The 27,329-nt window shown below is 40.0% G+C and overlaps 2 protein-coding genes across 2 annotated transcripts in view; one reads left to right on the top strand and one right to left on the bottom strand.

The window, feature by feature from the left end:
* Positions 1-27,329, top strand: part of TG (thyroglobulin) — a 148,299-nt gene that overhangs the window by 75,044 nt on the left and 45,926 nt on the right. The window contains 2 exon segments of the mRNA XM_032707121.1: positions 2,030-2,189; positions 7,221-7,420. Of these exon segments, the coding sequence (XP_032563012.1) occupies positions 2,030-2,189; positions 7,221-7,420 (360 nt within the window).
* SLA (Src like adaptor) lies at positions 11,026-26,853 on the bottom strand. Its single transcript, XM_032710846.1, is given in 8 exon segments — positions 11,026-12,510; positions 13,438-13,570; positions 15,080-15,211; positions 16,659-16,762; positions 18,086-18,172; positions 21,409-21,508; positions 26,794-26,814; positions 26,817-26,853. Coding segments are annotated over 8 exon segments (834 nt in total). The 3' UTR covers positions 11,026-12,290.

The following is a 27,329-nucleotide window of genomic DNA, read 5'->3' as shown; positions in this document are numbered from 1 at the left end:
CCTCTTTCCTCCTACCCCATCCCCTGCACATGTTATTCCCATCCTTAGTGCATCATCCCCATTGCACTCAATTATTTACTGGACAATATTGTGCAGTAGTAAAAGCAATGTAGGTTGCCTGGCTTGGTAGAGTTTAAATCTATCACTACCAAGTGTTTTTTACAGAAGGATGAGCAGGGAGTGTTGGACCAGATAACCCCACCGGTGGTCCCTTCCAACATTACCCATTCTGTGATTCTGTGATAGAGAAGATGGTTCTGAATATTATGAAGCCTTTCAGACTTCCTAGTGGCTGCTGAACTTCATTCCCCTGTTAGGGTTTTCACATGGGACCTAAGACCTTGCAGTCATGAGACCATGATGGAGCTGCTGGGCTTCCCGTTGCTGGATGCAGACTAGAAATGGGAATGCTACATCCATACACTTGGCACTGTGCACAGTCCCGGTGCTAAATCTTCCCCTGAATTACTCCATACCTGTTGCAACTGTTGCAAATGGCTTTGGTTTGCCATTTCAAAATTTTATTGCCTGACTTAACCTTTCTTAAGCTTTTCATCACTATAGCATTGGGTAAAGTCACTCAGAATAATGTAATATGCAATTTACAGGGCAGCTGGAGGGCATGGTGCTACAGAGGCTGTGGACACATGGGAAATGCTTAGTGTGAACCTCAGGCTTAACCATGGTGAACTGAGGGGATGGAGCAGGCTCAGTATGATGGTTAATACTGTTTTAGCTGACATGGCTCGATGTGGTTGTATTTCAGAGTGAGTTTCCATCTGAAAACACATTATTTCATTTTTTTCTTTACCTCCATCGCTCTCTGTGCTGCGTGCAGTGCAGAAATGGGAACCACAGACAAGGCACTGCAAATTAGGCAATTTCAATTCAGAGAAGTTAATGAGAAAAAGCAGCGTCTCAGTGCTTGCAATTTCTTGGGTTTTCTTGGTAACATTGTCATGTTCACAAGAAGCCCCCGAAGTGATTCACCAGATAGATAAGTGAGGAGTGTGCACAATTGTGAAAAATTAAGGGCAGCTGAGGGGTGTTTGCCTTCTATTCCATAATTTTTCAGGATGCTGCAGTCGTCACTGCTCTGCTGCTTCTCTTATACAGCCAGTCATGTTTTTACTGGAGACACCCTTTGCCAGAACAGATGGTGCTGCTGTGTTTAGCTAAGCTCTATCCAGAAAATAACAGCAGCAGAGCTCATTGCCCTCTAACTGCAGGGAAAAACAACCCCAGATGTACTTTGATGCTGTGCAGGGGCCACCAGCTCTTCTTCAGAAAACACCACCAGCTACCAATACAGAAAGTTGGATGGTGGGTGTGTGTGACCTGCTGCTGAGCGGAGGAGAGAGGAGCCTCCTTCAGGATAGTCCCAAAGTGGACAATAGGGGATGAAAGTGCTGAATGGAAAATTGGGGTTACACTTTGGAAAAAACCTTTCTAGCATTGAAGCAGGTTATTCTACTTTATTCAGCAGGAAAGAAAAAGAAAGGCAAAAACTCAAACAAAACCCCTCCATATGTTTCACTGAGGGTATTTCTTTAGAGTGTCATCTTGGTAGAACTGTAACCTGCTGGTATGTGCTGAGGTCTCCTGCCTGGCTGCAGCCCTTCTCCTGTTTCTCTCTTGTTTGAACTTTTCCTGCATGTTTGTGTGAAGCAGGTATGCTTTAGCAAAGACAAGCCCACCACTTGCTCAGTGGCCAAAGCAACAGGAGCTGCCTTGGGCTAACCTAGAGGAGATACTGACTGGTGGAACACAATGATGCTATTAGATCCACCTTATACTGGGCAGAGTGCCCTCTTTAATGGTATATAGGTAATTGTGGACAATTTGTGGACAATTATGGACAATAACCATTGAATTCCAGACAGATAGCCCGGTACCCCCTCATTATGGTCACTCATAAAGAGCTGTAAATGGCTTAGATAATGTTAATGGGGAAGATGCTTGTGTTCTCATCAGTGACTGTCAAAAGCAGTTGGCTACAGGAATAGTAACCTGGTTGTTGTCATGGCAGGTCAAAAATATGTCCGTGTTGCTGTTCTTCCACAATGGAGGGAGTTACAGTGCTGAGGAGGGAAAGACAACACTAGATGGATCCTACCTCGCTGCCATCGGCAACGTCATTGTCGTGACAGCAAACTACCGGGTCGGTGTCTTTGGCTTCCTTAGTACTGGTAAGTCATGGATTTCCAGAACAAACACAGCTACGGGATAAATTGCATTCTGTAACGCTTCTGCTTTTGATTTTTTTTAAGTAGTTTTTTAACTTGAGAAACCCATATATTTCACTGATTTGGGTTTTTTCTTTTTTTTGGAAAGAAAAATGGTCAAGAAATAGTGGTGACTAGATCTGAAGAGAAAGGGGAAGGGCTGGAGGCAAAGGGACAACAGACCAAACTCAAGCATCCATATCAAAGCACTGACTAGACTTCTGTTTGCAAATGCAACTGTGGATATTGGGTTTTGCAGACATACATGAAGATAGGTTAGGCATCAAAATTCCTGCTAATTCCAGTGGCCCACCATTGCGGGTATGGTTTTCAATGACTCCAACTTCCAAATTGTTCCGTCCATGAAATTTTACTGATGCTCTGTTGTGCCCATGTCGGAGTGGGGAAGAGGCAGAGAGGAATAACTGCAGGTTCATGGTAAGAAGAATGTGAAAGGATGGAAGTATGGCACAAAGATGGTTGGTTCCTCAGCAATTCAGCTTGACTTCTCCTCTGAAGGACTTGCCACATTTGATTTGAATCTGTTAGCCCTCCGTACTGTCCTGGATCTAAGTGAACATTTGCATGTTCTGTGTTTGCAACTCTTACCCATACTCTAGTGTAAAGGACACTTTTGCTCTCCTACTGCTCCCTAATATCAATTGCTATTAAAAATTATACAAATTCCCATCACAAAGAGGCACATACACATGAAAATGTACATTAGATCCCCCTAAACCTTTGTGGTAGTGCCATCTGCTCTTTGGGATTGTTTTTTTTTTTCTTTTTTCATTTTGACTTTTATTAGAATTACCTGTTTAAGCAAATAGAGAATACTTTTATTTATACCATTTTTCACTTTTGCCTAGGGCAGGGGAGCTAAGGTGGAGAGACGTGGAGAGAAAATGCAACAGTTCCAAGTGGAGCTCTGTCTCCATTGGTCTTGTAGCAATTTTTGGTCTCCCTAGTGGGCATTTTAATACCTTTATAACCTTTAGGAGGTTATATTTGCCATGTTTGCAATTACCAGACCTACATACTTTGCGTCATGATTCTTTTAAGTGTTCACTGCTGGGTAGATTTTGCCCAGTTTGGGGTTATAACTGCAGTTATTGGTTATTGTTTCCCTTCTCTATTTACTGTTTTGTTCAAAGCTCACTCCCAGCAAAGCCCATCTTTCATTTAGTATCTAGAGATCTGACACTAAAGCTCCTTACTCATTTAGATAAGAGGTTGGCTATAGGTGTATCTGGGAGGAAAAAAAAATCACTGTTTTCATCAGTGTAAACCTGATGTTTATGAAAGCGATACCATAATTTAATTTTGTCTAGAGCCAAATGCAGTGTAGATATGTACTGTGGGAGCTTCCATTACACAACACTGCCCACACATTACCCACTAACCTCCTTCAGCCCAGTGAACCTCACCCAGGTTTCTTCCTAAACAGAAAGTGCTGGAGGGGCTGAATATTATACACCAGTATTTATGTGATGGTCCATAATTTCGGGATCAGGAAAATTATTCAGTCTCTTTTTCGTAGGGATCTGCTTACATGTCCCAAAATGTCAATACATGGGCTTACTGTACCTGATTGACGTTCCTGCAAACCTTCAGATAGAGATGGTTCATTACATTTTGGGACTATCTGGGGACCTTTTCCTCATTTGTACTGTGGAGCTGTGGCCAAAGAAAAGTGCAGTCTTTGCTGGCCTCATCCTCTTTGAGAAGTCCTTGGCGTGCATTTGGGAAAATCCTAGTATCCTAGAATCGTAGAATATCCTGAGTTGTAAGGGACCTACAAGGAACATCAGATTCCAGCTCCTGGCCCTGCACAGGACAACCCCAAGAATCACTTCATGTATCAAAGTGTTGTCCAAACAGCAAGCTAAGCACCATATTCATGGGAAACCTTAAAAATTCCTTAAGTATCACATGCTATCTCCCCTATGTTGCCTTTACTCCATGGGGTGGGGGTAATAAGGTGTGTGTGTTTGTATCAGGGTTCCCAGCAGCAGGGATTTTCAGTCATACCCATTCTGGTCCCCCACAGGTCGATGGAGCATCTTTGAAGCCTCCTGTACGTGACAGTAGCCACTGGGGATTTTCAATGAATGTTAGCAGTCTGGGTCAAGTAATACAAGGATTTTTCTCAAACAAATCCTTAATGATATTCCAGGATGTTTTTCATTCTTCCTGAAAGACAAATCCTGGTCCTTTGGAAGTTTAGCCATTAGTTTCAAGGGAGGCGGGAGCTCACCCTTAGGACTGTGGAAACGTTAGCAGCAGGACTGTTAGAAGGCTCTACAATTAGAAATAAAAGTTATGAACTTGTGAATAATATTAATTTCGTTGTCCAACTAAGCAAAGTGCTGAATCCTCTTAAGTTGACTTGTTATAAATTGCAAAACTAGAAATGAAGAAATTGAATGGATATTTAAGGAACTGAAGAGCAGTGAAAACAACAGATTTCCTTTTGTTTGGTTGGGGTTTTTGTTAGTTCTGCAGCTGTTCTGATCTCAATGGCAGGGCTTTTTCAAGAACTGAAAGAGCTCTTTTTCTTCTACGTACAAAGGATGTTTAATTTAATTTGCTGTCACTCATTAATGTTACAAAAGGTGATGCACATTCTTACTAGTGCCTTCACCTCTTGCTTTACATCTGGAAAAATTGAGGTGAATTGCCATTGATACAGATGGCAAGGATATGGAGAAGACAGTCGTGTTTTTGGGTTTGATTCTTTTAAGATTCCATGAAATCATATAAAACAGAATGATTTTCATGCTTTTGTTTAGCGCTATTGTTCTTCTCCCATTTGGTAATAACAGAAATGCATATGTATGTTCAGAAGGAAGCAAACAAAGACACTGGTTTCTTTTCAGTCTCCTGTGGTTCTTAGGAATGCAATCCTTTCCTACAAAAAGGCAGTGGAAAAGATTCTTGGCAGACATGTTTCTTTTGGTCTAACTCCTGTGAATGTCCACTGTTCTCCAGTGTGGTACATTTCACAACCTGGTTGTGGTTTTTGCCAGGCCAAAAGGAACTGGTTATATTTCCCTCTTAGAACTTTTTGTTTAATGTACTGGTAGTATATTAAACATATATATATATATAAAATATATATATATTATATAATATAATGTGTGGCTAAAACATTTACATGGATTTACGTATAAAAATTTCTTCACCAAAAGGATTGTCAAGCATTGGAACAGGCAATTCAGGGCAGTGGTGGAGTCACCATTTAAAAGATTTGTAGCTGCGGCACTTGGGGACGTGGTTTAGTGATGGATCTGGCAGTTAACACTTGGATTTGGTTATCTTAAGGGTCTCTTCCAACCTAAATGATTCTATGATTTCACTTCCTCTGGGGATGTCTCACAAGGGATGCAGCAAGTCCTTAAAATGAGATTGCCTTTTCAACAGCACAGAGTGGGTTTATTGTTGGATTGAGGACCCTGGGAACTGGTCGTGGTGTGCAGAAAAAACCAAAACCAAACCAAAACAAGCTCCAAAAACTAACCAGGAAAGTTTTTTCTCCATTGCTTCACTGGTATGGCTTGGACTGTTCATCTGAAACTATGGCTATAGATGGAAGATTGTGTTTTTTCGTTTTTTGTGCCACTTAGTTTTTGGCTGCCCTACTGGAAGGGTTCTTACAGCGATGGCTGTTATGATGTGGGTATCTCTAAACCCTGCAAGGCTACCAGTAATCTGTTCTCCTTTGTATTTATTCTGCTGCTTAAACTGGTATGTTTGACACCTCAGTAATTCATTACAGTAAGCATATTGATATCTACCACAGGATGTAAACTTTCAATTGCTCTTTGCCCAAGACAAGGCTACATCTCCACAAAGTGGCAGCTTTTTATTCCACTCTCTGTTGATTTTGATTCACTAGTTTCTGAACCTATCCTTAGTTTAAAATTGTACTATTTGGTCTTGGCAATGGAAGAAACAAATAGTTTCATCTGTTTTTCTATTCATGGCTTTTTTGTCTTGCCCTGTGGGGCTTTTTTCCCCAAGTTTTATATGTGGAGAATTTTAAAACTTTAAAGATAAATGGCTCATTGTGGATTATAAAGAAGTAGACAGTGAATAATCATTTTCTATTCCTTTCTTACAGATCATGGAGGAATTACTTATTTCTGCTTTTGTTGATATAAAATTAACCTTACCTAGGGGGTTGCATCATTAGATGCTTTCAGCATTAGTTTCCTATTAATCGAAGTATCAGGTTATCACTTGTTGGGGTTGAAAAGAGTGTGTTGATATTTAGGCATGTGAAATATATGATTAATTATTTGTTTCCATGTTAACAAAAATATGAGTATTTATATATTCATATTTCTGATATATATATATATCTATCTCAGATTTCTATCAGTTAGACATGGGATAATCTCAAAGGATATAGATGGAGATATTATGCATTTTAAAATAATGTCTGGAAGCATGTAAAGAAATGCAAGATGTTATGACTTATAATGATTGGTCAGATGGGTAAGTGTATAAAAGGGATGTAGGAAGGAAATATGCAGTTAGGTGCACTCCAGAGAAACAGTCAATGATCCTTATGGGTCCCTTCCAACTCAAGAATCTGGAAAACACACGGACTTTTTGTGTGCTTTTAATTCAGTCTAAGACTGAGCTACTTATGTAGAAAAAGAATCTTATGGCTAAATTTGTGGATACCTGAGCCTGTATTCAAGTCTCCTGCCATGATGTCCTAATGAAGCTTAGAAGTTGGAGCATTATTTTTCTATCATCAGGACAGACAAAGAGGCACCTCCAGGGCTGCCTGGTGGAGTGGTAAAAACTGAAGTGGAGTCAGTCTGTAAAGTGATAACCTTGGAAGAGACCACTTAGACTTTTAACTTATGGTAACAGTTTTGTCCAAGTTCAGCTTCAGGAGCTGCTAAAAATGTGACATTTAGTCAAAACTTCAGAGGTTTATAGTTTTATTTCTTTTCAGCCCCTTTTTATTTTCTACAACAGGTTCTGCTGAGGCGAGTGGGAATGCTGGACTTTTGGATCAACTGGCAGCTTTGAAGTGGGTGCAGCAGAACATTGCTGGCTTTGGAGGAGACCCCAGCAGGGTTTCTTTGGGAGCTGACCGTGGTGGGGCAGATGTCACCAGCATTCACCTACTCACAGAGACAGCGGATACTGACCTTTTCAGGAGGGTGTTGTTGATGGTAAGTTCCATTTCTGCTTCAGCTTCAACTTCATTGTGAAAGGATGTTGATGCAGAGATGAGAATGTTGCAGTGTGTGGGTGCTGGTTTTATTTCATCCATACCTTGGCAGCACTAATAGGGCTGTTATTGCTGTAGTTATTTTTCATCTCACCTGGGACTGTTATCTCCCGGAGCTGAGTGCTTCACCAGGATGTACAAGAGATGCACTTTTGTGTTTGATTTACTCATAGTAAGAATCTAGTTTTCGTCACTGTGGTTTTTTGTGCATTATATAAATAATCTTGTTTCATAACTTACAGGTACAACAGCTTAGTTTCCATTCCATAAATACGTTTGTTGGTCAGCAGTCTTTAGACTCTAAAACTGATGAGCCAGATTTCTGCACGTTAAAGTATCCAATCTTTTTATCTGATCTTATGGCAAATTTCATTTAAAAGAAAAGGAAGTTTCAGAGAGTAAAAACGTGTTTACTGATGGGCTTATTTTCTGTCAGCTTAGACCATTTTCTCAGTCACTCCAAGTGATCCATGTTTTTACAGCCTTTCCCATGTTGAATCTCAGGACTTTGAGATCAGTTTTGTCAGTGTCAATACTGCCATTTCTCTTTACAGCCTAAGATAAGAGTGGTGTGCTCTAAATAATGCTTAATCATCAGAGGAGGCTTATGTATCCAGCAGAAATGGTACTTGGACAAAATGATCTGTCTGCTAGCAGGGTTGACTTCAAACAGTGAGCAGGGGCATAGAATTCTTGGTTCAGGAAATCTAGGGCCCAATTAAATACAATCTTGTCTTGAAAATAATGACATCTTAATTTTTCTTCAGTGTGACCTTGCTTCAGAAAACGTAACTTGCCTTTTGCATCCCCATGGCTCAGTAAGTTTCTTTTAATTGCATCACTATTGGGGAAGGCAAGGGAAGTCATTGAAAATCACTGCTCAGTAGTTGGGGTGTGTGTGTGTGTGTGTCATTGTCAGACAATTCCTCACACAGTTCCAAGATTTTTACTCAGCTCTTGGCATAGCAGTTAATTGACCAGGAGACCCAGAGTCATTTTCTCTCAGTTTTATCCTGCTTTTACTCTGAAATCACGAAGCCTTTACTGACATGGCTGAGGATGGGGCCCTGTGAAAGCTGTGGCAGGATACAGTGCAATTTACCAGTTGAGCAACTTGAGAAAGGGAAATGCAAGAACCTCTTTGCTTATTGTTAATTCTGAGTGTAGTTCCACATTACATCTTTTCTTTTATACAAAAAAGTCTAAACTCATTCTTTCTCCTGCAGCAGAACATTGAATAATGGAAAACAGTGGCAAGTGCAATGAGCAGGTGCATCAGTTCTTTCCACTTACCTAATGTTTGTAACAACAGTTTTCTTCCTGGGACTGTGCAGACCCCTGTCTTGGCAAAAACAGAATCTCCACTGGTTTCAGAGAAGTCTTAATTATTTATCCTGACAGCATCACAGTGGATGTGGTTTTCTTATGAAATACACTGATAAAATGAAAACCAAGCAACAGTAGCAGGAGCTTGTAGCTTTAAAATATACTTGATTGCCTTTGGGTTTTTTTAAGTTTTTGTTTTTTATTAAAGTGATGCCAAATGCAACTGTTGGTTTGCTCAGATTTCTCACTTACACCTACTGTAAAGGGATGTGTCTTGCTTTTGTTCCCAGACACCAAAATCATTGAATACTTTTAATTTTACTGTAAAAAAGGAGGTACACACAGACTAAGAATCATAAAACTGAGAATATATACCAGATATAGCTTTCCTGAGGGAAAATACCATGAAGCAGTACAGCTCTTCTGCAAAAGTCAACTTTGTTCTCTTTGTTTTGGTCTTTGCTATGCATGATAAAACCATACTGTTTCTGAGCTTGCAGAGAGGTGTGATGTATGAAACTTTCTTTACAAGAAGACAAGAACCTGAAACAGCAAAATGCTTTTGAGTTTCCTGTGTCTGCCCTATAAATAGGGGTTTTTTTGGAACAGATCTGTAAACAGATTGTACAAAATCAATAAAAAGCTATCATGAGGACCCTTTATAATTTATTTCACCTTTCAGTAGTGTGATTATTAAAAAGTGGTATCAGTGATTATGGTCTTGTTTTAAATGGTTTAAGGGCATTAACCTGGCATCTGACTTCATCTTTTGATTAATTGATTTATTTACCAGTGCAATTTCGATATAGAAGAGTGGATCAATGGTATGGATTTCAGGAAGCTGTGGAGGCAGCTGTGTTAGGTGTCCTCCCCAGGCATTCCTGGTAGGTGTTAGGAGGAAAGCTCCCAGCCTTCTTCCACACAACACAAGGGAAGATACCAGGTCCCTCCTGGCCATGGAAGCAGATCAGCCAACACTGGAAAGAGAAGGTTTATTGCCCTTCTGAAACTACTGCAGGGCTGTCTGACATGGACTATAAATATCCCTGATCCTGGGATCCCCTTTAGATCCCCTTTCTTTCCTCTTTTCCCATCTCCTTTTCTTCCCCTTTACCAGGCTCACTCTCTCTCAAACAAATCAACCAGGTCTGATTACTTTTTTTCCATTGATCCCAGTTTTCCTACATCCCTACCCAAATTTGATATTTCTGATATCTTGTCTTAGGTAGTCTCACATTTGTATAGAATCGCCTCGGTGTTGTCGACCCTTGCAAGATTGTGTTTCCCTAAAGGTCCCTAATATATTCTTTCAGTTATTTGTGAGAAACAACCAGGCCTCATAGAATTTCCCCCAAACCATCTGTAAAATCCAGCCATCCCTATGGCACATGCAGTTAGTTTCTGTCACCTTCTCATGTCATTACCTGTGAAGGTGACTGAGCATCTGCACAGGTTGCCCAGGGAAGTGGCCAAGTGCCTGCCTAAGTTGCCCAGGGAGGTTGTGGAGTCTCCATCCCGGAAATATTGCAAAGCCATCTGGATGTGGTCCTGGGCAACCGGCTAAAGGTGGCCCTGCTGGAACACGGGGGTTGGACCAGATGATGTCTGGATGTCCCTTCCAACACTTCTTACAGAGCATGTTCCAAGTGCTGCCAATTGTATGGGCTCTTGGATTCTTTTGTTATGTTCCATCAAAGATACCTTCTGGCAGTGGCATTGCAAGACTGAGTGCTTGAACTAGTTGCACACTAGGTTTTTCTTTTTCTAAAAGCAATACAAAGTAACTACTGGATATTATTTTAATTAATAAATACAAGTCATGACTTAGAAATCTGTAATGCGCCTCATATAGATTTCATGGATAAAATGCAGTCACTGTAACATATTAATGATCAGTAACAGTAATGGGATTATGCAAATGCCTGGAGTTTCTGAGTTTCTTTTGCTTTTTGGAGTTCAGTGTTTACCAGCCAATTACATTCATCCTGTAAGTTCTGAAATGTGTTTAAATAGACTGTGAAATACATTCATCTATGAATCTCTCTTGCTAGTGCAAATGACCTGATACAAGATCCAAAGAGCATACAGATGTGTTTACAGGTGATATTATAAATATATATATACATATATATATACATACATACATGTATATAATATATATACACACACACACACCCCCAGTTCTCTACTTCTCCAAATCTTCATTATTCAAATCTGCACAAAAAGATTCAATAGAATATTGGACTGAAAATATGTCAGCTTGAGAACATAAGTTGCAGCCTTTTACACCCTCAGATGTGAGTTATTGCTTGATTTCAAAAGCGATCATGAGGCAAGTTCAAAGGAACATGCTACCTGCTTTTTATCCCCTCAGCAAAGGGTACATACATGTAGAAAAATTAATGAAGTTTCAGAAAACCTTTTATCTTTAAGTGATTTGATGAAAAGTGTTATTACTATTTGACATAACTCTCTTCAGACAAGAAATTAGGAAAAATCTTTAACATCCGCTGTTAGTGATTTGTTCTCTTAGTTTAATTATTTTAAAAACTGCTAATAATATAAATATTATACATAAATATGTGGCTTACTTCAGAAGATGAAGTTAAACTATATTCCTCTACATTTAAAAGGTCACACCTTCTCAAGCCAACCTTTGCAGTTAGGCACAATATTATCACATTTTACTTATCGCTTAACACCCTCTTTGTTCTCTGTTTATATCTGCTACACTATGAGCAGCTGAGTTACATGTTTGGATATGTCTGTACTCCCATCTCAGAGATAAGCAGGAACTGCTTTTCTCAGTGAATTAAGCTTGCTCTTAATTTTGTGACTGTGACGCTGCAGGCCATTGCCAGCAGATGATAGTGCTACTTGCAAAGTCAATGATTTTAATTTTTTCTCCTAAAAAGTACGGAGTCAATATAATCAGATGTTTCTTGAATGCTGGGTGTTAAATACTTTCTTGAAGTTATTGACAACTTTCTGACCCATTGTTAATGACAATGGATAATTCTGCCTTGAGAAGAAAAAGGCTCCTTTTTCCAGTGTAGATAGGTTCTGTGAAGGTGGTTTTCAGCTTTGTGGAGAACCAGAGCAAGACTTAATTTAAGTTCTTGAGCTGCAGTTAGTCCTTCCCTGTGCAGTCATCTTTGTACAGTGCTGGGCATCACCCTTGCTGAGGAGTCACCTGCCTCACCTGGCTTTTGATTTGGAATCTATCTCAGTTTATCCTGTATGTGAGCCAGTTCTAATTTCAGGTGCACTGGGGACGTTCCCAGCATATGCCATGGCTGAGATAACACTCTTGAGATAGTCTCTGGGTAGCATTCAGAAGAGAAAATGCAGAAGTTCTAGAGTTGGGTCACCAGCTGGGGTGCCTGTTTTTCTCAGCTGTTGAAGGACTGCAGGACCACGGGGTGCTCTGGATTCCTCTTCTAACACTTCAGTTGTTGTTTTTTTTCCCCCTGATTGTCTTATATTTAGTCTTCATAGTACGTAGGTGGCAAGTGAAGGGCACTTTTACGTTTGTTCCCTGTGTATATAAGAGACTGGGTTTTCTTCTTTCTGGCACTTGCAAAAGAAGCGTTATCATCTTCTGTTAGGGAGAGGTAGGAAGCAATACTTTCCCTCAGGCCATAGCTGAGACAAGAGTCATCCATTGCTGCCAGGGTGCTTTTGGTATCTTCAGTCACCTCCAGCCTTTAAAAGAACAAAATCTTATTACTGTTTCAGCTACTTGGACTGAGCCTGTTGTTATAATACTAGCAGTTGTTAAACCTAATAATGTTATTTTTGTTGTATAAAAAAATTCCTACCTCATAAATCACTGAAAATTTCTGTCACTTAGCAATTTTCAAAAAAACCAGTACAACAGTAATATCTTAATATTTTTTGGCATCTGAAAGGAAATAGCAACTATACTCTCTTCTTAATCTGTAGGAAAAATGACCTCAATACTGCACAAAATTTTCTTGCCTTTGTAAGCATGAATATGTTTTGTGAAGGACAAGTAGTGGAGGGAAATTTACACTTCAAAAGTAAAAGGTGCATTTGTTTCTGAGGGTGGCTGTTTCCCCAGCTTTTGAAACCTGACCTACTTTCTCTAGTTGCAGTTGTGATATTAGAAATCTCATGAACTTCAGTTTGGGCTGTGTATTGAGAGAGACTCAATAGGTCTGGGATAATGTGTTCACTGCACCTGTGCTGCTTCATGGTTGGTCACCATGTGAACAAGGGGATCCCCTTCTGTTGGGGCTCACCTGAAAGCCAATGCACATTGTTGTGCCAGTGGTGGTGGATCTGACCAGGCTTTGTGACTTGGCTCTTACTCCTGCCCCCTTGTTGGAAAGGACTCAGGAGTCCCAAGGGGACTGCATATGTGGATAGCTGGATAGCAGAAATGATTAAATGCTAACTATACTTTCTTTCAAAGTTAGATGTAGATTATCAGTTAGAGAGTTGGGCATCCAGTTTTCATGGGTTAACTTGCTGCCAGAAGATTGTCTAATCTTTAAAACTGGTCTCAGGAGGAGGAAATGGCTGTATCTTCTGTGTTGCAAGTACAAGGATATACAAGGGCTGGAAAACACCCTTGTTGTTTCTGGCAGGCTGTGTTGAATGTGGTACCTGTGAATGTTTCTCCAGTTGAAATTTTTATTCCTCATCACCACAGGAGGAACTGGATTCGTCACGGTGTTGTTGTTAGTGCACTGGGTAAGACAAGGTGTTGTGAGGACACAGCAGAGACCATCAGCAACTTCTGAATGGGGAAAATGAATACACAGACAGTTAGTGTTTGACACTGTTTTCTTTCCTTGGCACATGCTCAGATAAACAGTTTTGGACTCAGTAAATTGTGTGTTCTCAGCAAGGACACAGTAACACAGGCTTAACTTTTTCCTTTCCTCATACCTTTGCCTTTTAATTTATCACAGAGTATATTTTATACAGTACAAGTGAGGAACTGAGACACAGAAAGATAAAGTGACTTGCTCAGAGACTAGAAGGAAGTTTGTGACAGAGCAGAAACATGAACCATATATATATGTACATATATACATGTATATACATATATATATAAATATAAAATAAAAATCCTGTCCAAATTCTTACTCCTCTGTTTATATTGTTGGACTTGAACGCTTCTTTTGCATGTTTTGAATATGAATATGACTTTTCTCCCCAGTTTATCAGAGTACTCTTTTTGCAGAATACAAAGTGCTTCATACTTTGAAAAGTACACTTTTGCATTTACCTATGAAATATGCAGGTATGGTATCTTCACACTTTAAAAATTACAGAGTACCCGTTACTAATTAAAGCACAGAACCTATTGTTTCTTATAACTTTTAGGCAATTAGTTTATTGCAATTTCCTTCCTCATTTTAAAATGTTCTCATTATGATGTATGGTAACTGCAGCCACTTAATTGTGCAGTTTGTAAAGTTGTCTCTCTGAACCCGGGTTGAATTGCCATAAATCTGGAAAACTGCCATTGAAACAAGTGTCATCCACTGGACTGATATTAGTAACAGTGACAGCTGAATCTAGATTTGAGCTAACAGTCTGGCTCCTTGAGCTAAGTTCTGCTGATAAATTCCAGCCATACTCTTCTGAAGTGATAGGGAAGAAACTTACAACATTTCTGAGAGTTTTCTGTTTTAACGTTGTGTGCTGTAGTGGTTCTTAGGAGAAATGTGATTACAGAACCTCATCTTGCATGCCCTGATGCAATCTGCCTGTCTATATGGTAAACAAATAAATGGCAGAGGTGTTCATACTGGTAAACACAGTGACCCAGGAGTTGTACTTTGGCTCTGGAAGCCAGAACCATGGGTATATGGCATCCATACAGCTGAACATTTTTGTATGCTCAAACTTTGCCTTTGTATGCTCTGAGAGGGGCTGGGCATTCCTGACCTCTGCTGACCTCCAAACTGTATTTGAGCGTTCTCCAGTGAAGTGCTAGACACTAGTGTTTGGCCCAAATAGTGTTATGAACATGGGCATACAATATCATGTACCAATACAAGCCTATCTGGCTTTATTTAGCTGAGTTCTTGGTCTGATTTCAGTTGTACTGTTAAGGGCAGCATATTTGTGTTTAGGGTGAGAAGTAAAGTAAAAGACTATAAGCCAACAATTTTTCCATTGCTTTGTGGCAGTATTTGCAAGTCTTGGACACAGGCAAAACTTCTTGTTCTGGGCCTTTGATATATAGTTTTACAGTTGCCAGTGGACAATAGGTTTATTCTGTACTTCTTTTTACCTGAGTAGTGATTGACCAGGTCTTCAAGGCACTGAAAGGTTTGACGTGGAGAGATGTAATACCAGTTATTTGGAAGGCGGAAGATCCTGTAATGTTTCACTTGCCTGTGTCTCACTGACAAGGAATATAACCCTGGGGAAAGAGAAGAACTAGTTACATGGAAGTAGAGCTGCAATTCTGGGTGGATAAGAGTGACCACAGCCAGAGTATCTGTAAGATGTGGTGCCATTATCGAAAACATCCCAGAAAAATCTGAAAAAACCCGAGTGGCCATCCTAATTTCTACTTATATAGTATACTTTTTATATATACTTAAGAAAAATAAAGGGTAGAACATCAGGGCACGAGATTTTGGTTGAATTAAAATTTCTGGTGTGCTTTTCCTGTACTTTTGCTGGTATGGGATCTTTTGAAATGATGTAAAGGAAATAGGCCTTTGCAGAAGTTGTTTGCCTTCTGCTGAAGAGGGAGATCAGACTCACAGGCTGATATGTGCTGATTTAGTCAGCTTCGATTCATGTAGTAGCTGAGACCTGATAATGCAGTCCTGGCAGGAGATGGGAGGTGGCCACTTGGATTTTTCTGTTTCTTTGTTTAAAACTGTTATGCAGCATTTATTGGCAAGGACTGAATGCTAATCTTAAATTTATTTGAATTTAGTATAGGTATTAAAAAAAACTGTTTGGCCTGTGGTACACAAGAAGTCAGAGTAGATGATTTATTATTCTCTTTTAACCGTAGTGTCATGACATTAGGATATGTTCTTGTGCTTCAGAAAAGGAAGACAGCACATTACACATGAGAGGTCTGTTCAGCCTGGAGGAGACTGAGAGGAGACCTCATTACAGTTACAACTTTCTTGTGATGGGAGGAGGAGGGGCAGGCACCGATCTCTGCTCTGTGGTGACCAGTGACAGGACCCAAGGGAACAGCATGAAGCTGTGCCAGGGGAGGTTAGGTTGGAAATGAGGAAAAGGTTTTTCACCCAGAGGGTGGTTGGGCACTAGAACAGGCTCCCTAGGGCAGTGGTTACAGCACCAAGCCTCACAGAGTTCAAGAAGCATTTGGGCAACACTCAGGCATATGGTGTGATTCTTGAGGTGGTCCTGTGCAGGGCTAGGACTTGGACTCAATGATCCCTGTGGCTGCCTTCCAACTCAGGGTATTCTAGGATTCTACATTGCCATTGAAGAGAATAAAAGTATAAAGTTGGTACAGTACAATACCCACATAGCAAGAGAAGAAATAAAACTGAAGGCATTTCATTTTTAAAAAGTAAACAAAATTGAGAAGTCCCATTGCCTCATAAGGTTTGCATGAGACCAAAGTAAATAATAGTGTTTAAACAACTGTGTCTTGTTTGTGCTGATGCCCGTGAAACTTTCCATGGCTATCACTAACCCTCTTTCCAGCACTGCTCAAAATGTAGGTGACTGATGAAGGCTGGCATGCTGCACTGGGTGCCTTTGCATTTTCTGGGTTTGGACTGATCCATATGAAGCAGGACAGGGACTGAATTAATGACCTGTAAAACTGTTAATGTCTGAGATCAAGGGGGGAAAAAATTGTATTTTCTCACCTTTCCTTGTTTCACTCTCTCTGATCATGAAGGAGCCGACCTTGGTGTTGGGTAGCTGTAGAAGTTCCTCAGCTTTTTCTCTTCCCAGCCCTTCAAATAACCAGCTGTGAAGCAGGAAAAAACAAATTCTGAAATTTGGACAGCAGTGAAACAGAGAGCAGCATGTGGCTGTGAATGTGCTGCATTAGCCAGGAAAAGTGACTGCAAAAATAACACTGTGGCTTTCTATAGTTACTCCCTGAACTACATTCAGGCATGTTTCCCCGGTTTATGGAGAAAATTCCACTGTCTTTGAGTTCCATTAACTTTTTTGAGGCAAAGAGAAGAATGAATAAGGTTTGGACTTATTAAGGAAAACAAAACTTTTTGAGCTGTCTTGATCTGAATTGCTAGGGACTGATTCATGTGGTATATTGATGACATCTGTGGCATTAGTTAAATCTCTCTTTTTCATTTAAACCACTTTTGTTAACCCCAAATTGTATCATAAATAAACCCCAAATAAGTTAGAATTATTTTACTTCTTCTAGGGAACAGTCCACCCATTTAAGTTAATCAGCTTTCTGGAGAAAGCAATTAGCCCTACTAATTTTCACCACAGCTTGGTGCACTGCTGTGTTTTACCACAGCCAGTGTCTGACCATGTAACTGGGTTTGCTCAGCTGATCTAGAGTTACTGGCATTTTATTTTAAAGTTGTTCTCATGTGTTTGGTCTAGTCTGCTGTCATCAAAATACTCTTGGGGAAGGTTTCAGTCAGTAGCTTCCATTACCATTGCCTGTCTTTGGGAAAGCATCTCTGTTTCAGGAGGATATAAAAGCACTTGCATAGTTCACAGTGAAATTCACAGTTCATATCCTTAAAATTAGACAAGTATTAAAAATTTTGCCAGAAAACTTCTCAGTGTGTGCTTTAATGTTCTTTTTTTTCCCCTGAATGGTGTCCAGGGCAACAAGAAATCTCTGAATTTCCTTAGTTCTTCCAGTGAGAGAGTTTACATTCTTGAATGACTTTTTAGTGTTTCTGTTTGTTCTTTTTGGTCTGTTTTCCATGGGAAAACCTAGCTTAAAATTTACTCTTTGTAAATATTAAAAATTCATTCTAAATAGACTCTCTTTATCAATGTCTTAAAATTAGAGATCAGTTCATGCAATGGAAGTATGTTAAATATGTTCTATGACAATTGAGATGCTTTTGGCCCTTTCCAGCATTTAACAGAAGGATTTTTTCCTTTTCATTTAATCTAAATTTTTATGTAGATTTGATGTTCTCAGTTTTCAAAGGAGCTATTTTAGACTGTCAATAAATAAAATTTCTGTCCATCAAGTCACTATTGCCATGGTTTGGATTATAACACTGAATAACCAATCAGAGCAGTATATGTAGAAACATAGTATTGAAAGGCTGTGGGAAATGGATTAACTTACCCGTGGTAAACCTTTGCTACATATTTTCCTGGAATATAGTTTTCTCGACCTGTTGTAAGGGAATGGACTCTCCACCAACCTCCTTCACTGTGTGAAAGCAAAAGAAGGGATATTTTCAGATGCATTTCAGATGCTTCTCCTCATTTTGGAAATTAGTGGACATATAGGTTAGCCTGTAACCTTCTCTCTGTGCTCCTGAATCTATTTGTTCAGAAAGGGACCCAACTTCATTCCATTTAGAGTTGTTCCATTTCTAAACCTACTTGAGAATTAAGTTTGGACACAGAAATAAGCTACATTTGTTCCATTTAAATTACGTAAGTAATAAAATATTTTTCTGTAGTTAGAAGAAGAAGAAGGGTAAATACTTAGTGGTTAAGCCATGGTGTACTCTGCCTTCCCACAGCTAGACTTGTACTGGTACCCAAGATATTCCATTTACAACTGAATATGCTGTGTCTGGACAGCCCTGTAGTTACTCCTGTAACATCAGGATAGAGGTACTTGAGAAATGGATTGTGTTTGCTTTGGAACAGGCTTTCAGTTGAAAGGACCTGGTTTGTGGTTTGCTCTTTTCCTTGTCTTCAATGAGTTGCAGACCAGACTCCAATGAAAAAAACCCTGTAGCTGAAGCCAGGTGACTGGACATATGTATTTTCACCAATATATCTTCGCTTTTTGCTGTGATAGGAATGCTGGCTTTGGCTTTTGAATACCTTCAGAAATCCAGGGTACCAAATTTTCACAGGGATGCTGCAGAGCTTTAGCGATAGTGCAAGGATGCTGATGATTGATGGGTTCTCTCCACCTTCGCTTTAAGAGTTTAAATCCAAATAATAGTATCTTGTGTTTAAATGCTGATTTTCCTATAAATGTTCCCAAATAATGTCCAGACTGCAGACTAGAGTCTCAGTGTATGTCAAAACAGCTGAGCTGAAAACTCTTAGGTGAAATGTCATGAGTTACAGCCACTGGGACCATGGTCCAGAATGTCTATGCTGAGGGAAAAAGAGAAGTATCTACTGCTTGGAGCTGGAAATTTCAGGGCCCCACAAGTTTTGTTTCTGGTTTTCCAGCTAAGATGAAACTATCTATAAGAATTGTAGGTTATTTTTGTCTGCTTTTCCCCGCAACTCTCCTAGACAGAACCAAGAATTGCAATAAGAAAAAACTGGAGAGACTAATCCTCTCCTGTGCTCCAAACTTTAATATTACTAACTCTGAAAAATCCTTATGATGATTAAAATTACCAAAGCAACACACGTCTCCTGGGGCAGGAGCTACAGAAATTGTGTAATCTGAGGGGGGATCTTGGAGGACATTTGGGTTGACTGCTGCCACCTAAATGCAGTTGTTCATCTGGTAATGAAAGGTGCCTGACAAGTGTGGAGAGTGAGAAACTGTGTCAGTGGTGCTTATCCAATCCTGCCAACCCAGAGCGACCACAAATATCTTTGAGGACTTACGTTTCCTATGTAGGTTCCATATGTCATGTTCCTGGTGGGACTGGTGGGGCTGATTGCTGCTGCACATTGTTGCTTTGGCAGAAGGCTGAAAAGCTGCCCTTGTAAAAGCAGTATGTGCTCCCTGCTCATGCTGACTTCTCTGTGGTGACTCCTCATCACCTGTGCTCTAGTCCTGCCATACTACTCTTCTTTTTTACTGTAATTATTGTAATGACTTGAGAAGAAGAATATACCTACATCTTATGAACAGGAAGATGCTGCAGTCAAATAGTTTCTACCAATATCAGCACATACCCCAGTAGGGACGAACAGGTCCTTCATTAGGACACTATGGTTTGCACAGGGCATTGAACTGTCTTCTGTGAACAAGCTCAGGGTTTAAAACAGGAAGGGGAAAGTTCCCATCAAGGTTTGCTTTGTCTCTTATTTACTGTCAGGAGAAGCTCTTGATCACTGCACAACAGGCAAACATGCCAAAAGCTTTTGCTGCAAAACCCTGCTCTTTCAGAAGTTGTTCTTCCAGTAGACTGTACTTTGCAGCACGTGTATGCATATAATATGCCACACATATAATTACCATTTATACAGGCATATGCAGTTGTGTGGTGGTGAGGGCTCGTAGCTGGTGAAAGCTGAGATTGAGGCTTTAAGCTGGAATTTCCAAGCTGAAGCAGTTGTACCATATCATGTATGTTATGCAAACTGGAGCAAGGTTTAAACTGCTGGAGGTTACCAGAATAGAATCCCCCTGGTTTAGGGAAGCTCTCCATCAGCAGAAGATTTATCTAGTGGTACAGTCTTATGACCTTTAGGTTCAGGGAAGCAGTGAAAGCAGAACGTAACTGCAGCCATTGTGGGTCAGACCAAAGGTCCACACAGCCCTGTGTCTTGTGACTTGCAAAGGCCATTGCAGGTCATGGTGGCCTACAGAAGAGTCTGAGAATTCATCAACCATCCATGATACTTCTCTTGAGTACTTCTGTCCTCCAACCATTTGACTCTCTCAGGTAGAGAATTTATTTTATGAATTTAAAGTCCTCAGAGGATTTCTCCACTATGAATGCGTCTGGTCTCTCCTTGAATCCATCTGCTCTGCCAGCTGCAAAAGAAATCTTTCATTTCATTTTGAGCAGTGCAAAAAGTGGCTGGGAGGCCAAGCAGCTTCTGGGAGGTCACTGTGTGCCAGTTGTGCATAAAAGAATATCAGGGCTGCTAACTTTCCATTTTTCATTTTCAGGTCAGTCTCAACCAGTGCTCTTAAGCCTGCCTCCTTCTGGGGCTGATAAATTTTGGAACTGGCTGTGAAATCACTGATTTTTATTTTTCCCCACTAAGAAAATGCAAAATCCATTAAAAATTAGAAAAAGAAGGAAAAAAAGCGCTACTTTTTATTTTTATTAGATTTACCTTAAATCTAGGATGAAATTCTAAGACTTAATCATAATGGATTGGTGGATTAAGAAGGATGAGAGAGAAAATGAAAGATACATTTGACATATAGAATTTCAGAATTATTTTCCTATTTTATGTGATTCAAACTATTTTGGCTCTTAATCTATTTTCCACTAACATTGGGGAATACTTTCTGAAAATCATTTTTTAAAGCAGATTTCTCTCTTGAGTCCTATTTTAGAATAGAGTCTGAATCAGCTATGTTAGAGGAATCTAAGAATCAAGGACAATCTGTAATACCAAATTCTTAAAACACAGGTAAATTTACACCATGGCTAAGCATCCTTCCTTGAAAATTCTGAACTCTGTTCTGCTGAACTGCATCCAATTTGGACCAGGTGCATAAAACAGAACTTAGCATCAATTGTAATAAAACCTAATTTAAAAATAAATTGATCAACTTACTCTGATAGCACACGTAGTTTTTCCCCTACATGAAATATAGGTTGGCTTATGTCTGCTGAAGGATAATCATACAGGACAGCAAGGAAGTCACTCTCCTGGCCTATTAAAGGAGAAAGAAAATGTCACTTAAAACAGAGATAGAGTTCTGAAACAGAAATGGATTTTTCAATAAGTATGATATATTTATGTAGTAGATCAAATGGAAAAAAAAATCTCTGAAATGTCACTTGGTAAACATAAAGAGCTCAAGGTGAACCTATAGCTTTATAAGAATGTGAAGATGCTAGAAATGAAAAAGTAATTTGGTTAATTGTAAACAGCTAAATTTAGACCACTTTTTCTAGTAATTACCATATTTAAAGGACATATTCATTTTGAAACTAGAAAAATTAGTAAGTATTTATAGTATTAGGAAGTAACGCAGTTTGAGTAATGCCACTGTCTAATGGCACTGTAATTGCCTCTAACTACAGTTTTGTAGCATTATATTTAAGACAAGGAAGATGCATGTTGAATTGTTCCATCATTTAGCACCACTGATCCTTTTCAAAGGTATGAAATTAGTTTAGATCAAGGTCAATGAGAGTCTGGCCAATATTTCCCATTTCTGTCACTTTTTAAAATGAGCTTGATGAACAACCACTGCACTTTGTTCTCCCCTTTGTGTGGAAACTGGACTCTCTGTAGCTCAACATGTGCAAAAATGGGAATGAATTCGGGGTAGGAGATAAAGTAGACAGAGAATTAGACACACTTCTGTATCTTGTTAGTTTTTCTCATTTAATATAGATTCCTTGCCAACTTCTCTTTAAGGAGGACAGCTTTTTAGGGAAACCTAGGTGCAACATCTGAATGAATGCTGAAACCGACTCTGTGTTTTCAGCCTGGGTGTCTCAGGGCCTTAGAAACAACTCGCACTGATAACGATAAAAGGCTGAAGGAAACATGCAGAAAAGAAACACAACAGGTTGCTTAGAGAAATTGTGAGTACCCCATCCCTGGAAGTGTTCAAGGCCAGGCTGGATGGGGCCCTGAGCAACCTGATGTGCTTGGCATCCCTTCCCATGGCAGTGGCATTGGAATTAGATAATCTTTAAGATCCCTTCCAACCCAAAGCATTCTATGATTATTTTGACAGTGTGTTTAGTATTAGTATTGCCATGGTTTTCTTAGTTGATTAGTGTGACTGAATTAAACAAGACTAGCTAGTAAGTTGTTGGTATTGTTTATTTTAGTTTCACCAGTACAGACAATTGTTGTGGTTAATCTACTGTAATTTATTATACAGTTAGTTCAACCCTGCTGAAGAAATTCTGTGCTAAGCCTTTGATTGCTTCCTTGTTCCTCACAGAAAACTTAGGTGACACTTTCTCTGTCTATGAAACTACTTAGTACCTGAGGCCTAACAAGATTTAAGCATTGGTGCAGAGTCTTTTTCTGACAAAACAAAATCTTTACCCAGGGCTACAAATACAGGCCAGAAGGTACATTTTAAGAACTACAAATGAGGATAAAGTGCCATCACTTAATTTCTCATTGCAGGTTGTAAGACAACAGTTCTACATGGAATATAATTATTTTGACCTTAATGACAATGTCTTTAGCAATGCTTTTTTTAAAGTTCTGTTTTTATTTAAATGTTCTGTTTTCATACTGAAAGGCAGAAAACAAGTGCTTTTCTTCTTCCTTCTGTACTGGTGGTTTGCATTTCGTTACGCACTGTAGAGTATGTGACTTTTTCTCTCTCTCAAGACCTCTGTTACTTTGCTTACACTTTCATCTTTGTTTTTTGTTTCAATTTTGCATGCCAGTTTTAGTTCTGAAAGGAGGGAATTCATCATAGTGTTAGCTTCCACATCCATGCAAATGTTACCTCTTAAACTACATATACTTAAAGTGTAGAGGGCTCCTCGTTCTTCACAAAGAGGACTTTGTTTTAACTGATATTTAAATCAAACCTCACTGGGGTTTTTGGTCACGCAAAGCACCCCACCACACTCTACAACATTTCACAGAACCCAGACTAGCTCCTTACAAACACAAAAGACTGGAAACAGGAACTAAACATTTTACACTCTTTCTCCACTCAGTGATCTAATAGATTTGATCTGATGAGCTCCCCACACTTTCTAGTTGTAAAAGAAAAAAGATTTGGCTAAGCTTTTCTAACACAAGCTCTCCTCCGCAGTGCAAGTGTAGGTTACATCTGAAATGGAACAAATCAAAAGTTAGAGTGGAAAGATCGAAGCACAATCATTTCCACTGAATCAGGTGTTAATACTGAGTGGGTTTTTAAGAGTAGGAAATGAGTGTGAAACACATACTAATTTTAGATGTCTGCATCCCTGAATGTGTTGCAAAGTGTGAGACTGATTATCGCATCCTTTAAATTATTCATTCTGAATGGACTAAAACATTATAAGAGTGTAGGAAGAGCACAGGCAGAGCACCCAGATTCAGTTCATCACCCTTAAAAACCTGCTGTGCTGTGCACTGGTGTGGTCCATGGCTGTATTGGGAATGAACTTCATGTGTCACCCAGCTTTACTGTGCAGCAGAAATACTATGATTTATGGCCTGGTGTGTACCAGAGGGGTGAACGAGGGCACTCTGCATCTGGGAGGCTGTCTGTGCAGCACTGAAAGGTGTGGCTGCAGAGTCACACTTTGATGCCCAAATTAGATCTGAACCAGCCAGCTTGGGAGCTAAGAGCTATGGAGGTGCAGCTCAGTAGGGATTAACCTTTGATTCTGGGTCCCAAGGGAGGAGAGAAGAGGGGGTGGGCTCACAATCCCTGATGACCCCTTGCTGCCCTGGCTACTGTTATCAGTACCTGGGTTATGCCAGGGATACCTGTGCAGTGTGCTGTCAGGTGGCGCACTTATCCTTGGAGTCCAAATGCCTCCTTGGGAAATGCAGCTTTTAGACTGTTCCCTTTCTCGGGACCAAGACTGGTGCACTGGTGGTGGGGAAAGCACAAGGTTTTGCTTTCAGTGCAGCTTTCAGGCAGCACAAGGGCTCATAGGGTTTTGATGAACACATTCACACTGCAAATCAAGTCTGCAGACTTCAGTTATCTGTTTCTTCCCCCTTTTTGATGGACATACTTTCCTTTCATTCTTTCCCTTCTGTTTCAGTCCTTCATTTTATTCAGTCTCACTGAAATGAACCAGTGTCAAACCTGTTTTTCCTAATAACTATTTTGACTGTAATCTGTGGATTGGATCTTCTGCCTCAGTTAAATCAAAGGTGATGTTCCTGGCCTGGCAGAAATCTTCTGTGTTTTGTAATGTGATTTGGAGTTTGATCTGCTCAGGAAGACAAACAGATAAAAACTTGCTGGATCGACCCCAACATATGCTTTGAGTACCAGGTTCATTTCTAGAAGTCTTTTTCCATTGGATTTGCAGGACAGTACTAATGCTTGTATTCACAACTTTCATTAGCAATATCTAAGGCATTATGAAAGATGCTGGTCTGATCCAGACTAAGTGATGGATCTAAAGAGCTATGTAGGCTGATAAATCATAGAATCATCATAGAACAGTTTGGCTTGGAAGGGACCTTTACAGGTCATCTACTCTAACCCTCTACAACCTTCAGCCAGATCAGGTTGCTCAGAGCCCCATCCAACCTGATGAAGTTCCTAGAGGTGGGACATCTACTACCTCTCTAGGCAACCTGGTCTAGTGTTGCACCACCCTCATTGTAAAAAATCTCTTCCTTATATCTGGTCTAAATCTACCCTATTTTAGTTTAAAACCATTACCCATTGTCGTATGACAAGAAGCGCTGCTAAAAGGGTGCATAGGAGAGGTGTTCCATCACTCTGATAATTTTTGTGGCTAAAACCCTGCCTTTGAATGTTTCAGCATAGATGTCTGGTGCTGTGGGAGTGTCCAAGACATCCCTGTGCCCTTGGTAGATGCCACTGCAGCCATGGGAGACTTGTTTTCCCCAGGTGTTATCAGGATGTCGTCCAGGATTAATAAATCACCTTTCTCAGTGTTCTAGATGTGAAGGAGAGTGCAATTAGATTGAGATACGAATTTCTAAATGGATATTTTCCCCTTGTAATTGTTGTCCTATCAATGTTTGCTGAATTATCTTTTAGGGGTGTGTTCTATTTATATCACAGGAAGGGATGCAGTTGGTTTTTAGCCCTGCTAAATTCTGAGTTTTAGCTTGTGCAAGAACAGTACAAACAGTACAAACAGTACAAACAGCCATGGTACGTTCCTCAGTGAGGTCCTACTCTGAGTATGTGAATGTCTCTCTGTTTGGATGGTTATTTGTGGTATTCGTGGTAGCAGTTGTTGGGAATATCAGCATAAAGCACTCTTAAAAAAAAAAATTGTCATTTTATGTTATGGGCCTCTGAGTCATATTTTGTCTCTGCTCTATTAGGACTAAGGGCTGCAAGGCTGCTCATATCAGCTGGTTCCTGACCGTGCTAAAAGAAGGGCTTGATTTCCTTGCAGCAACAATGAAACCAAACTGATTCCCTATCCTTATAATAATGAGCAGCCAGCCAGATCAGCTTTCATGGAAACCCAAAAAAATTTGATTAATGCCTTCCCCCTCTAAAAAAAGTAACTGAAAAACCCCCACCCCAACCCCAAAGCTAAAAACCAAAACTTTTTTCTCTTCCTCACCCTTGGGGGTGATTTATTGCAGCTCTTGTGCCAGCTGCCTGTCTCACTGCATCATGAGAGCTGAGGCTGCACTGACTCTCCACCCACTCACTCACAGTTTGGAGCAGCAGGTCATGACATCCCTCCTGCTTTCCCCATCAGATACCTGACCTCTACCAGCCTATGGAAGTGGCAGGGAGGGATTTGCAACCTGATTTATTCACATGTGGATGCATAGGGCAGATGTGTTGCAGTCACCTTTGGCAGCTTCCCTTGTGAAACTTGTATGTCTGTATAACCCTTATCGATAAACCTGGCGACAAGTTGGTTATGTGCTACAGTGGGCATGAAGTTCAGTGCAAGCATAACATCATTAAAATTTATAACCCTAAATGAAGGAAACCCAAACTTCAAGAACAAATTTTTATAAAATATCCCATACATCTGTGTCAAAACACAGAATTTCTGGTTTCTGAAGTAGTGTTTCCGTGCTTTCTGATTTGGAAGGAACATCTTTCAAGGATCACTGGCAAATAATAAGTTTAACATTTAGGATTTTTTTGTCGAAGTACTTCTTGGAAAATGAGCTAGAATGTAGCTAAAAATAAGCACTGTCTAGTGGAAGTCCTTCTCCCACATCAGTCATGCACTTGTCTGCTCTTACTACGTCAAGCGGGTGAAGGAAGACACATGGATGAATCTACCATATCTTTTGAACATCATTTTCTCTTGAAATGAAATGAGTGCTTACCTGTTTGGCTCAGCATGTTTTTTCTTCGGATGGTCTTGGAGTTTTCACAGTATTTCCCATTGCGCTCTCTAATTCCGCCAAAGTTCTTCGGAACTAAATCAAAGGAGATATTGAAATTCAACATCAGAATAACACCTGCTGTGCCAACAGATGAGAAATGACCTAGTTTGGGTGTCTCTAGTTTTATACAGTTTTGCTTTTGAGAGCTCTTGTGTCAAATTCGTGTGAGTTTTACATACTTGCTAAACTCTCACCACTTTAGTGCTTTTATCAGGGGAATAGCAGAAAACCACAGCTAGGGAAGTTGCTCAGAAGAACACGATGTAGTAAAAGTTTCCATTACCAGTACCTCAGCACAATAGGAAGTAACAGCAGAGCCATGCCCATACAATCATTTCGTATACAAAATATACTTTTCAGCATTTGGGGTTCTGGAGATACAAAGGATCTATTTAGACTGATGTACCTGGTTTCCAGTGCTGTGCGTTATGTTGCTTTACTATTGAACACATAGAATGTTGCTTGCTGGGTTTTCT

This window comes from Chiroxiphia lanceolata, chromosome 1, assembly GCF_009829145.1.
Source record: "Chiroxiphia lanceolata isolate bChiLan1 chromosome 1, bChiLan1.pri, whole genome shotgun sequence".
NCBI lineage: Eukaryota > Metazoa > Chordata > Aves > Passeriformes > Pipridae > Chiroxiphia > Chiroxiphia lanceolata.
Note: the sequence above shows the minus strand (reverse complement) of the source record. Positions and strands in the feature narration are given on the sequence as shown.